The sequence below is a fragment of the Echinops telfairi genome, unplaced genomic scaffold (genome assembly GCF_000313985.2).
Source record: "Echinops telfairi isolate 266 unplaced genomic scaffold, ASM31398v2 ScPeMD7_31;HRSCAF=116, whole genome shotgun sequence".
In the NCBI taxonomy this organism is placed as follows: Eukaryota; Metazoa; Chordata; class Mammalia; order Afrosoricida; family Tenrecidae; genus Echinops; species Echinops telfairi.
In genome coordinates this window covers 1,822,150-1,836,409 of record NW_022103928.1, presented here as the reverse complement: position 1 = coordinate 1,836,409, position 14,260 = coordinate 1,822,150, and the positions used below count along the sequence as shown (strand labels likewise).

The 14,260-nt window shown below is 38.5% G+C and overlaps 1 protein-coding gene across 1 annotated transcript in view; it reads left to right on the top strand.

The window, feature by feature from the left end:
• The window catches only part of CHL1 (cell adhesion molecule L1 like), a 266,472-nt gene that overhangs the window by 157,687 nt on the left and 94,525 nt on the right, over positions 1–14,260 (top strand). The window contains exon 6 of the mRNA XM_030885602.2: positions 6,256–6,332. Coding sequence (XP_030741462.2) covers positions 6,256–6,332 — 77 coding nt within the window. The remainder of the gene's footprint in view (positions 1–6,255; positions 6,333–14,260) is intronic.

Genomic DNA, 14,260 nt, shown 5'->3' with positions numbered 1-14,260 from the left:
GCTCTGCTGAAGAAAGGCTAGGCTGTTTACAGTCTTGGAAACCCTACGGTGGGTCACTGTGAGTCAGTGGTAGTAGGTTTAGTTGTTGGTTTGATATGTGTCTTAAAGAGTTCTGGTGGTATAGGGATTCAGCGCTTATCTGCTAGCTAAAAACTATTGGCTTACAATGGCTCGATGGCTTCTTTTTAGGTGAAAGACATTGACATTTGCTTCCATTAAGGAAACCCTGTGGGCCAGGGCAGTTCTAATCTGTCCTGTAAGATCACTCTAAGTTGGTTTTGACCTGATGGAAATAGGTTACTCAAACCTAATATTTTATTTTTTAAGTGATTTAACTCCAGATAATGATCCTTAGATGTGGATAACTTTAGTAAGCAGCATTATTTGGAGTATTCTTATCTCCAATTTGGGAGTAAGTAGCATCCATTTTGCCTGACAAGTTATTTATTAAGTACCTTATTAATCAGAATTGTTTGAGTGGTACTGCAGTGACAAATAATCCAAAAGTTAAATTTTCATTGTCCAATGGATGTGGTGCTTGATAACTCTTTGTGGCACATTCTTTCCGTGCATTTTCCTTGGTGAACCAGACTGTTAGTGACATCATCCTCCTGTAGCTGCACCATGTAAATGCATGCCGCGTAGCTCAAAGAGATCTGGGAAGGAGCGTGAAAAACTGTATACTGTCTCTCAAATGCTTTCACTGGGAAGCAACCTTGACACATTATACTTATATTTAATTGGCCAAAACAAGTGGCAAAATCAAATATACGTAACTTGAATATATGAATTTCCCTTAGGAGTGGAGAATCAGATCCTGGTACATAAGAGCAAGTTACAAAAATACTGTTATCAAACCTTGGACAATTTATTACATTATTAATTTATGAACCTGTAAGTCTTTAAGGGACTAGAAAGGTTCATCTTTCACCCACAGAGTGGCTGGTGGTGTTGAACTGCTTACCTTGTGGTTAGCAGCCCAACCACTCTGCCTCTTAGAGGAAGTTATTTTTTTTTAAGTTTTTTTAAAAGTCCACTCAAACAGTGATTTCTGAGGGCATCTGCTAAGCCAGTTAAATTCAAACCAGAGAGATCAGCATTCAAGTTTATGGTGACTGGCAGTGAGATTCCAAATCAGTAGTCTTGATAGATTTTCTTAAAGAACATAAGTGATCACAGGGGTTTATAATGAAGTCTTACGAAAATTGAAAGTTACATTGATGAGAAAATGACCAGGAAAGTTGAACCAAATAAATGTTTTCCATTATGACAAAGCACCTGCTCATTCTTTGTAAGTGGCAGCCAGGCCTGTCCTATAAGAATGTGACGAGGAAACTCTACTTCATCCAACCGACAGACCGAGTCTGGTCCCTTCAGATATATTTTTCTGTTCTCCAAAATCAAAGAATGTGAAAAGTAGCAGGACACGGGTCGCTCAATGGGACCAATAGTGTCATTTTAATGTGGTGTAAATTGAAGAGGACAGAATTCTTTGAGGGAAGGATTAGAAGGATTTAGCTCAGAAGTATATTCAGTTTTTCCCTCGCCATTATGGATGGGCATCTACTAACTGCTCTTTGTTAGACGTTTCATGATCATTTCTTAGGTGATAGCCCCATATCCTGTGGCCTAGTATTTGTCACTCTGTTTTTGTGCCCCTTGTCCAGATACATGCAGAATGTTCATTGTTGCACTGATTGCATTTTTTAAAAGTACAAGAAAAAAACATATCACTATTCTTTCATGATAGAAATGAAAAATAAATTGGGGTATATTTAAACAAAATAAATAAATATTCACCCATGCAAATTTATAAATCTTAGAAATATGCTTGAATTTAGCAATTAAAGCATATCTTGGAAGATCATGTACATGGTGATTTCATTTATGTAATTTCAAAAATCAAAATATACACATAATATGGACTCCAACTAAATTTTTTTTAAATCGTTTTATTAGGGGCTCATACAACTCTTATCACAATCCATACATACATCAATTGTGTAAAGCACATTGGCACATTCATTGCCCTCATCATTCTCAAAGCATTTGCTCTCCACTTAAGCCCCATTTTTCCCCTCCCTCCCTGCTCCCCCTCCCTCTTGAGCCCTTGAAAATTTATAAATTATTATTTTGTCATATCTTGCCCTGTTCGACGTCTCCCTTCACCCACTTTTCTGTTGTCCATCCCCCAGGGAGGAAGTCACATGTAGATCCTTGCAATCGGTTCCCCGTTTCCATCCCACACTCCCTCCACACTCCCAGTATCGCCACTCACACTACTGGTCCTGAAGGGAACATCCGCCCTGGATTCCCTGTGTTTCCAGTCCCCATCTGTGCCAGTGTACATCCCCTGGTCTAGCCAGACTTGCAAAGTAGAATTGGGATCATGATAGTGGGGAGGGGGAGGAAGCATTTAGGAACTAGAGGAAAGTTGTATTTTTCATTGTTGCCACATCACACCCTGACTGGCTGGAATAAAATTTTATTGGGCAAAAAATTATGAAAAAAGGCAAAAATGGTAAAAACATAGTCCAAGGTGTGGTTACCTCTAAATGATGTTTTAAGAGGTGGAGATCAGTGTCAGAGATCATGGCAATTTCATTGTTTGGCTAACTGAGTGGTGAAAACGATGTGCCAGTTGTTTTTCATTCATTTTTTTCTCTTGCCCTTATTTTCCCTTTCATTTTAATCCCTAGAATTATTGTATATTATATTATACATTAAAATAAAAATTATGTAGTGTGATGACTTATGTGTTATTATGTGAGAAATTTTACTTTAGGAATTATAGCTTATTAGTAAAGCAATGACATTAAAGGAGTTTAGGATCAAGAGCTTGGCTTTAAAATAATTTTCAGTAGTAAATATCCAAAAATTCTGAACCAGAAAATGTTGCCGTGAAATTGTGGTGGAGGGTCTGACAAAAGTATATATTCTTAACTAAATTAAGCTTAAACTATAAATACTGAAAGGAAGAGAAAGAGACATTAAAAATCTGTTTTAGAAGACACAGTACTAGGGTGAATTCTAGTGTTGCTATGGAGACACAAGGAAATGGTCATAGACCGACTGTAGAAAAAAGAAACAACATAATTCAGTACAAGACACTGCAATTAAAGGATTTTAAAAGATATTTTTCTCCCTTAATCTAAGTAGACCAAGATGAAGAAATCAACAATATAAAGATAATGCTGGTCAGAATCTGCTAGTATTGCAGTTAAGAGATGAGGGTTGGTTCTGAGCTTTTTAAAAAAAATCATTTTATTTTGGGGCTCTTATAGCTCTTATCACAATACATACATACATACATACATACATACATACATACATACATGTGTCAAGCACATTTGTACATATATTACCTTCATCATTTTCAAAACATTTTCTTTCTACTTGAGCCCTTGATATCAACTGCTCATTTCCCCCCTCTGTCCCTCATGAACCCTTAATAAATTATTAAAAATTTTCTCCCATGTCTTACACCAATAGCTGTCTCCCTTGACCCACTTTTCTGCTGTCCATGCCCCTAGGAAGGGGTTATATGTAGATCATTGTGATTGGTTCCCCCTTTCTCCCCCCACCTTCCCTGTCCCCTTCCCCTCCTGGTGTCTCTATTCTCATTATTGGTCCTGAGGGGTTTATCTGTCCTGGATTCCCTGTGTTGTGAGCTCTTATGTGTAGCAGTGTCCATGGTCTGGTCTAGCCAGATTTGTAAGGTAGAATTGAGGTCATGATAGTGCGGGGAGGAACCATTAGAGAACTAGAGGAAAGTTTTTTCATCAATGCTATACTGCTCCCTGACTGGCTAGTCTCTTCCTTGTGACCCTTCTGTAAGGGGTTGTCCAATTGTCTACAGATGGACTTTGCATCTCCCCTCTGCACGTCTCCTCATTCACATTGATATGATTGTTTGTCCTGAGTCTTTGATGCCTGACACCTGATCCCATTGACACCTCATGATCACATAGGCTGGTGTTCTTCTTCCATGTGGACTTTGTTGCTTCCTTGCTAGCTGGCTGCTTGTTTATCTTCAAGCCTTTAAGACCCCAGGTGCTATTTCTTTTGATAGCTGACACCATCAGCTTTGTTTACCACATTTGCTTATGGACCAACTTTGTCTTCAGCGATCATGTCAGGAAGATGAGCATTACAGAATACAGGATTATTAGGGGGGAAAAGTGTTCTTGCATTGAGGGAGTACTTGAGTAGAGGCCCAGTGTCCATCTGCTACCTTAATATTTAACATTTAAATATATGTTCATAGATCTATTTCCCAATCGTTATAAATAAATATATTTATGTACGTCCATGCCTGTATTTAGACCTCTATAAATGTCCTTTGCCTCCTAGTTCTCTCCACTATTTCCTTTTACTTTCCTCTTGCCCCACTATCATGTTCAGCCTTTATTCAGGTTTCAGTAATTCCTCTCGGCTATGCTGCCCTTGATTAAGCCCAACTATACCCTTCTTACCATTAATTTTAGAGCACTTGTTGTCTCCTTGTCCCTGGATTGGTTGACACCCCCTTACCTTTCCCCTGCCTCCCCCGCTCCCATGTCCCCCCAGAACCATTGGTCCCATTGCTTTCTCCTCCGGATTGTTTATCCTGCCCATCTTTTTGTTGTTGTTCTTTGTCCTGAGTTCTTTTTTTTTTAAATCATTTTATTGGGGGCTCGTACAACTCTTATCACAATCCATACATCCATCCATTGTGTCAACACATTTGTACATTTGTTGCCATCATGATTTTCAAACCATTTTTTTTCTACCTGAGCCCTTGGTATCAGCTTCTCATTTTTCCCCTCCCTCCCCCACTCACCCTCCCTCACAAATGCTTGATAATTTATAATTTTTTTTCTTGTCTTATACTGACCGGTGTTACCTAGATAGACAGGAAGAGAATAATAAACACAAAAACAGTACAGAGCAAAAGAAAACAACACCACAAAACAGCAAACCAATGGTAAAAAAAAAAAGAAAGAAAAGCCTATGAATAGTTCTAAGTCTGTTGACATTTAAGAGTGTTTTCCAATTGAGTCTGATGAGGTGCCTCGTTCTGGCCCCAAAGTCTATTTTTGGTATTCCCAAGGGACTTCATTGTTTTGTTCCTCTTGCTGCTCTGTTGCACACCCTTAGTGTTTTGCCCTAGTGTGATGGGGTCAGATCGGGCACAATTCCACACTGTGTCTCCAGTGTTATCCCCCATGGCACTATGGGTCAATGAGAGACATTCTGTCTGTGTCTCGTGGGGAAGCCAACCCTATGGGCCTCTCTGTACATTGGCTGCTCTGAGCAGGCATATCGTCCTCGGGGCTTGGTGAGTCAGGATGTGCTCTACTCTCTCTCCTTCCCTCTTCTTTTGCTTGTGTGCTCTGACCAGATGTGTCCTTCTCCCTGAGCTGTAGCTTCAGTGCTGTCCTCTTATGTGCATTCTTCTGGAGTGAGGTGGGAGGTGGGGGGAAGCGGGGAGGAAGTGGGTTCTGAGCTCTATAATAGGTAATTACTCTATTTGTCTGCTGCTATAGAAAATAGCAAAATAAATTAGGTCACTTGTGTATCATTTTCTGAAATTATTTCATCGTGTAATAGTTTTCTTAAATTATCTCAGGGACTACCACCCTTGGAAGGAAAATCAGTGGCTATTTAAAATGTCTTACTACATTTTAAAATTTATTTTTTAATCATTTTATTGTGGGCTTATACAGCTCTTGTCACAGTCCATACAAATATCCATTGTCAAGCACATTTGTACATTTTTTCCATCATCATTTTCAAAATATTTTCTTTCTACTTGAGCCCTTGATATCAGCTCCTCATTTTTCCCCTCCCTCTTCCACCGTCCCTCCTTCTTCAACCCTTGATAATTTATAAATTATTATTATTTTTTCATGTCTTAACACTGACTGATGTCTCCCTTCACCCACTTTTAACATTTGATTCTCTATAGCTGTAGGGAACTAATCTTTTATATTGATAAAAACATTTTTGTTTCTTTATATCACTTATTTCTTAAAGCTTCCATTAGGCTTACCTCTAGTGATTTAGCCCTTTAAATTTTGACATAAGCACAATTATGAGCAATACCTATTATCATTCCATGCATATGGAAACCTATGTCTCTCAGATAATTTTTGGGCAATATTCAGTTTTCACAATTCATTGACATTGCAGTAGAGTGTTCTTAAATAAGAGAGTAAGAACTTAAAAGCACTGTTTTGTTTCAACATATTTGGTAAACCTTTTAAATGAAAGTATGAGAATTCTTCAAGAAGTAATGATGGAGGCAAGGGAGGACACTGGGATGAATGAAAGAGTTAAAGACAGCAGAGGTAAATACACAGCCCCTTTATAATAATGATCACCAAGTAGATGCATGCGTGGACTCACAGGTTAAACCGCTGTGGGAGGGATAGTGGGAATAGACCCACAAATATATATGAGTATGTGTGTGTGCATATATATATGACATAAAATGTATGTTACATATATAGTGCAATCAAGATGTATGGATAATTATTGGTAATTAGAATGCAAAAGTTGGGGGTAAAATAGGGAGGAACAGTTGTTGGTGATAGAAAAAAAGACAAAGATCTCATGGTAGAATTCTGCAAAACCAGTGACTCAATCATAGCAAATATCTTTTTGTGTGTGTGTGTGAGATTTCTAACTTTTCCTTTGTTTTAAAATCATTTTATTAGGGGCTCATACAACTCATCACAATCCATACACACATCATTTGTGTAAACCACATTTGTACATTCATTGCCCTCATCATTCTCAGAACATTTTCTCTCCACTTAAGCCCTGGGGGACGGACAACAGAAAAGTGGGTGAAGGGAGACGTCAGACAGGGCAAGATACAACAAAATAATAATTTATAAATTATTAAGGGCTCATGAGGGAGGGGGGAGCGAGGAGTGAGGAGAAAAATGAGGCAAATATCTTTTTTCAACAACACAAAGCATGTCTATATATGTGGACTTCTCCAGACGGAATACACAGAAATAAAATTGACTCTACCTGTGGGAGGATGTGATGAAGAAACTCAACACTAACTCTAAATTAGGTGAAGGGCCAACAGTGCTCATATGTAAGTTCAGGTTAAAGTTGAAGAAAATTAAAACAAGTTCCCCATGAGAGCTAAAATATGATCCTGAGTTTGTTCCACCTGAAATCCAAGAACATCTCAAGAAGAGATTGGATGTATTTAATACTAACAACAGAAGGCCTGGTGAGCTCCAGAATGACATCAAGAAAATTGTTCATGAAGGAACCCAAAGATAATTAAAAAGACAAGAAAGAAAGAAGATCAAAGTGGATGTGAGAAGAGACTCTGAAATTTGCTATTAATCATAGAGTAGGTAAGGCACATTGAAGAAATGATAACGTCAATGAAGTAGAATATTTCAAAGGGCAGTTCAAGAAGACAAAATAAAATAATATAGTGAAATGAAAACCTAATTCTTTGTTAAAAATTCCAAAGGGAAGGCATACTCAGCATATCTTAAACTGAAAGAATTTATGATAAAAATCCAACCCTCGAGTTGTAATATTGGAAGATTCTATGGGAAAAATATTGAATGATCAGGAAGTCATCAGAAGAAGATGAAGAGACTATCCAGAGTCACTGTCCCAAAAGGAACAAGTCCACATCCCACCATTTTTGGGAGGTTAATATATGAGCAAGAACCAGTGCCACTGATGGAAGAAGTTCAAGCTGCACAGAAAGCATTATCCAAAAACAATAATGAAGGAATGGTTAGAATACCAATTAAAATGTTTCAATAAGCTGATAAAACACTGTAAGTACTCATTTGTCTATGTCAGGATATTTGGAAGAGAGGTACTTGACCAACTGACTGGAGGAGGTTCATATTTGTACCGATTCCAAATAAAGATAACCCAGGAGAATGCTCAAATTATAGAACAATAGCATTAATATCACGTACAAATAGAATTTTGCTGAAGATCATCCAACAATGGTAGCAGCAGTCCATTAACATGGAACTACCAGAGGTTCAGGCTGGACTCGGAAGAGGACAAGGAACAAGTGATATGATTGCTGATATCAGATAGATTTTGACTAAAGGTAGATAATACCAGAAAAATGTTTACTGGTGTTTAATGAACTATTCAAAGGCATTTTCAGTGTTGATCATAATGGAGTGTGAATAGCCTTGAGAAGAATGAGAATTCCAGAACACTTTATTCCGCTCCTATGCAACATGTACATGGATCCGGTAGCAGCTGTATGAACAGAGCAAGGAAAGGTGTGTGTCAGGACTGTCTTCTTTTGCCATACTTACTCAATCTGTGTGCTCAGAGAAACTGGACTCTATGGAAAAGAATGTGGCACAAGGTTTGGAAAAAGACTTATTAAAAACCTGTGAAATGCAGATGATACAATCTTACTTGCTGAAAGTGAGGAGGACATGAAGCACTTGCTGATGAAGATCCAGGATTTGTTAGATCTCTGTGGAGCTAGATTTATACCTCGGTCCTTGGCTCCCCGCGAGAAAGAATTCACGCCGAAGCCTGGTTCATGATCGAAGTGAGTTTTATGAAGGTTAGAAGAAGTTTCAGGTTTACACGGCACCCAAGGGGCTCCTCCCGGACATGCGGCCTGGTTGGAAGCGGCTCAGCGTCCCGCCAAGCAACCCGAAGCTCTCTGCGCCTAAGTTCTCTCTCCTCCCGCCTAAGTTCTCCCTCTCTTCTCCAGGCTTCTGCCTTTTTAAGGATTTCACAGGGAGGCGTGGTGGAAGACACTGATTGACCCCATTGGCTGAATTGAATTTACCTAGCTAGGTGAGCCAATTCAAGTTCAAGCCCACCCCTGAACATATGCGGTGCGCCACTCCTTTGTTTCCCTAGCTTGACCCTCTGGGCACACGTTAATGGTCATCCCCCAGTCCTATGTTGGCCTACCTAACAGGTTGTTGCCTTCAGAATGGTTTACAACTCAATGTAAAGGAAAAAAATCCTCAAAACTCCATCAACAGGTGACCTCATGAGAAATGGATAAAAACTCGAAGTTATCAAGAATTTCATTTTGCTTGTATTCACAATCAATGCTCAAAGAAGCTTCAGTGAGGAAAACAAACAAACAAAAAATCTTGTCAGCTGATCTCCCCTCTGATGCATGTTAGGCCTGACCTGGTCTTCAACATTTTCTGTATTGTTTTTTCATTTGTTCATATTGAGGTTTATCTCATATGTGTCATGCCATTTGGGGTCACCCTCTTTAATTTTGTTACATTTTTTGTTTGTTTTTCAATATGTGAAACCCCAAATTGATGAACCTATTGGAATAGCAAATAAAATAAGGATTTCTGGGGGGTGGATACAGTGTTGGTGGGAGAGGTGGTAAAATAAATTCCTGATGTCAAGGAGTTCAGGAAGGAAAATAATGTTTTGAAAATGATTGTGGTAGTAACTGTACAACACTAATTGATGTGATTGGACTATGGAATTATATGTCTGTATTAACACCATATATATATATATATATATAATATATATGCATTACATTAGCTAAGTCTGCTGTACAAGACCTCTTTAATGTGTTGAAAAGCAAGGAAATACCTTTGAGTGTTAAGATGTTCCTGACCTAAGCCATGGTATTTTCAATTGCCTACTATGCTCATGAAAGTTGAATATTGATTAAGAGAGAGTAAAGAATAATAATGTATATACTTAAGTATAAGCCAACCTGAATAACAGCTGAGGCACCTAATTTACCATAAAAACTGCATTTAAAATGTGCTGAAAAACTCGACTTATACACGAGTATATATGGTAGATGCATTTGAATTATGGTACTGGTGAAGGATATTGAACGTACCATGAACTGTCCAAAGAACAAACAACCTATCTTGGAAGAAGTAAAACCAGAATGCTCCTCAGAGGCAAGGATGGTTAGACTTCATCTCATGTGTTTTGGCCATGTTATTAAGAAGAACCAGATCCTAGAGGAAGACATCATGCTTGGCAAACCAGATGGGCAGCAAAAAATGTGGGATGTTTTCAACAAATTAGTTTGACATAGTGGCTGCAACCATGGACTGAAACATAAGAACAATTGTGAAGATGGCGAGGACAGGGCTGTCTTCTGTTGCTTTTACACGGGCTTGCTGTGAGTCAGAGCTGACTTGACGGCATCTAACAACCGCATATGTACCCTGGTGGTGTAGTGCATCGATCCAGTAACCACAAAGTCAGCTATTAGAAACCACTGGCATTAACTTGGGAGAAAGATGGGGCTTTCTACTCCTGCAGAGTTAGAACCTTGAGAACCCACAAGGACAGTTGTACCCTGCCCTAAAGGGTCACAATGAGTTGGAATTGACTTGAGGGTAGAATTTTTATATATTTAAGAGGGAGGGAGGGTATTTGTACAAGATTATTTACTTTCGATGCAAATATATACATGATGGTGGCGAATTATACAGGGACAAAGGTATGAAAAGTTCTTAGACATAACCAAACACTTTGAGAGAATGGTTCACTAGACCTCAGACCTCAGGACCATAATCCTGAAGTAACCAAGTTAGTTGGCATAACATAGTCCTTGGTGACAATGTTCTCCATCCTTCTTTGCTCTGGGTAGTTGTGAGGGCATAAAACTGTGAGCAGCCATCTAACGTACAACTACAGATTTCTTCGTCAAGAGGCATTAAAAATGATGAAAATTGTAAGACACTTAGAAATAATTAGCACCCCACAACAACTAGTGGATCATGTGAACATCTATCTCTATGATCTGGAGAGTAGAAATAGATAGTGCCCAGTTACCAGAACCAACTGGTCTGAAAGGGATCACATTAAAAAATCCTGGATAGAATAAGAGAAAAATTTGGAACAAAAATCACAATCATAAAAGAGATCATGCTTGCTAGTTGAATAAAGATGTACAGGACCCTAACATTGTGACCCTTAGCTACCTTTCAGACTTGGAACTGACCTCATACCCAATGCTCAATTTTCAGCCAAGCAACAGACAGGCCACTAAGGAGAACAATGATTTTAGTGGGGTACATCCACTTTAGAATAATCAACAATTTGAGAAAAAAATGGACAGCATTTCCTAAGGCCAACGTTCAGAAAGGGTAGGAAAAAAGGAGGAATGAAAACAGGAAACAGAGAGAAAGTGGAATAAATTATGAGTTTAATTGACAAGATTCCACTAAATGAGATAGATGAAAGAGAAAAAAATCATTATCTTTTAATTTCACTCTTCTATGAAGTTTTGGAAGTCCCCTGATATTTATTGAGACATGACATGGTGATTTTTCTAGTGAATTTCTCAATGAATCTTTTTATTTCTTTCTTTTTTTTAATGTCCCTTCATGTCCCAACCACCACATGCAATTAAAATATAGGAGCCCTGGTGATAAAGTTAAGTTGCTAAACAAAAGGTCAGTAGTTCAAACCCTTAAAAAAAACTTTCTGCTCCCATAAAGATTTACTGCCTGAGAAACCCCAAAGGGCAATTATACTATGTGACATATTGGTCAGCTGCTCCATGGGAGAAAGATGATATTACCTGCTCCTTTAACGATTTACAGCTTTGAAACCCGCAGAGGCAATTCTACTCTGTCCTATAAGGTTATTATGAGAGTCAGAATTTTGCTCATTGGGATTTGATAATTGAATATCTTTGTGGCAGTGGCTTGGGCTTTAAAAGGAACTTCAGCATCCCTACCAGATAAACATCAGACTATTAACCTCAAGATCAGTCATGCAAACCCAACAGCCCTTATCAGGAGAAAGTTAAGGATATTTGCTTCCATAAAAATTTGCAGATTCATTACGTTATGCCCAGGGGTATGATTGATGATGTTCCCTAATATAACAGGACAGTGTTGTCTCCATTGTGTTCATTAGAGACATATATAAACCATAGATATATGAATGGATTTGGGGCTTGAACTTAATCATATCCCCAATCAAATAACAATTAGTTCTTGTGACATGGTCCTGTTTGATGCTCACCATCATTTACTGAAGATATGAATGCTATAGCAAAGTGTGGTGAAGAAACTAGATAATGCCTAGCTATCAGAAGGAATAGAGTCGGAGGTCTTAAAGACTTGTTTTCAAACAAGGAGCTATTTAAGTGACATGTCAACTGAGTTCACACTGAAACATACAGACCATGTGATCCAAAGATTGCAAATAATATAACAACCTGATTCTGATGGAAGCTTAAATTCTGAGCACCTGGTTTGCAGAAGGCTATGGATGACATTAGAAGTCTAAAATCCATTTGCAGGGTACACACATGGATTAAACCTCCGGTGAATCTCTGTCCATAGCTGAGGAAGGTGAATAGCCTTGTTATCATCAGACAGAGACCATTGTAAAGTTGATTATGGGAGACATCTTTACGTTAAAATATAATATCATTTCATCCTCCTTTTGACCCATTTTAAAGTTGTTTCAGTTTTTTAAAAAGATGGAGGAAGTAACGCATGTGGATTAAGCTGCTGGTCAGTCCCTTCCGACTCTAGACCAGGGATGTGAAAGTGAATCACTGCAGATGCAGTTAAGCTAAAGTTTAATGCCTTATCATTTGATTGCCTTTTGAATTTTAAAATTGTTCTAGTTTTAAATATGTTCTGCTTTCTTTTCTAATGAAGTTGTTTCCTGTTTTACTTTATTGCTATTGTTAGTGTTTGTAAAAGCGTTTCCTGTATTTGGAATCCAGGACAGGTCTATCTATAGATACACTCACTGGATTCATGGTTCTTTGGGGGTACCGCATGGAATCCTGGTGGTGGAATGGCCATGCATTGGGCTGTGATTTGCATAGTCAGCAATTCAAAACCATCAGTAGATCCAAGGGAGAAAGACTGCCTTTCTATTTCCCACAAAAGGTCCCTATTGAGTCAGCATTGACTCCAGGAGAGTGAGCTTGAGTTGAGTTGGGGCTGTGGCAGGGGATGTTTAGGGAAAACATGGATAATAATAATGAGTACAAGAATGAAGGATATGTTCTAAAATAGATTGTGCAACTCTTCTTCATAAGATTGAACTATTCAGTTGTATGATTTGTGAATTATATGCCAATAAAACTGGTTTTAAAAAATATATATCTACAGCTTCAGAAGTGTAGTATAGTGTCACTATGTGTGAGAATTTATTTGATGGCAGTCAATATATTTTTGTGGGGGAGGTATTAAAACACTGTAAGCATGGCAGTCTTAGTGACAACATCCTCCATATCCTGTGTTAATGAAAATCAATTAGAATGACTTCTATGCAGACAACTAACTGTATATCTACCTGAGATCATCCCCCTTAACTGTTTGCCACTATGATTTGGAATAGAGGGGTCTCAAAAGCAGGTTAAGGTAGACATTTTTCCCCTAACATATGCAAACCAACTCAAGACCATCGGTGTATTCAATATTGAGAGAGAAACTTTGAATGTTAAAGGTTTCATTAAGGCTAAAACTCTTGCTCTCATCCTTCAGAGCATGGGCATGACTGGAAGGAAGCAAACTGAGCTCTTCCACTAGAAGGCGTTGATGTTTCTCCGTAGTCCTACATGGATTAATGGTAGAATCCATCACAGGAAATGTGACTCAATTCGATCTTTTTACAGGTGGAAACTGGAGTTAGGAGTGATACAGCATGTGAACTTAGTAGCATACATTCATGATAATGATGCCAGCCATTAGCAATTTACCAAATACATTCAAACTGCAATGTAAGGCATCAAAAATCCACTCAGCCACTTCTGTAAAACAGAGAGAAATCAAAATTGATAAAACCCTTTGGCCTAGGAAGGTTCGCTCATTGATAAAAAAGGGTGGGAACAGTGCACTAAAATGCCTAAGTTCCACATGAAATGCACAATAATCTTCTCCTCTAGCCCTCTCCTTCCCTCCTCTGAGAAATTTTGTTCAAAATATTTACATAAAAGTATGAAAGTTCTTGGGTGCACAAGCAAAGTTAGTAAAGCACATGATGCAAAGCGATCAAAAGATATAGCATCTGGAGTCTTAAAGGCCTGAAGTTAAACAAGTGACCATCTAGCAGGAAAGCAACAAAGCCCACATGGAAGAACACCAGCCTGGCCTGGCTAGCAAAAGATATAGCGTTTGGGGTCTTAAAGGCTTGCAGGTAAACAAGTGGCCATCTAGTTCAGAAGCAACAAAGCCCACATGGAAGCACACCAGTCTGTGTGATCACAAGGTGTCGAAGGGATCAGGTATCAGGCATCAAAGAATGAAAAATCATATCATTGAGAATG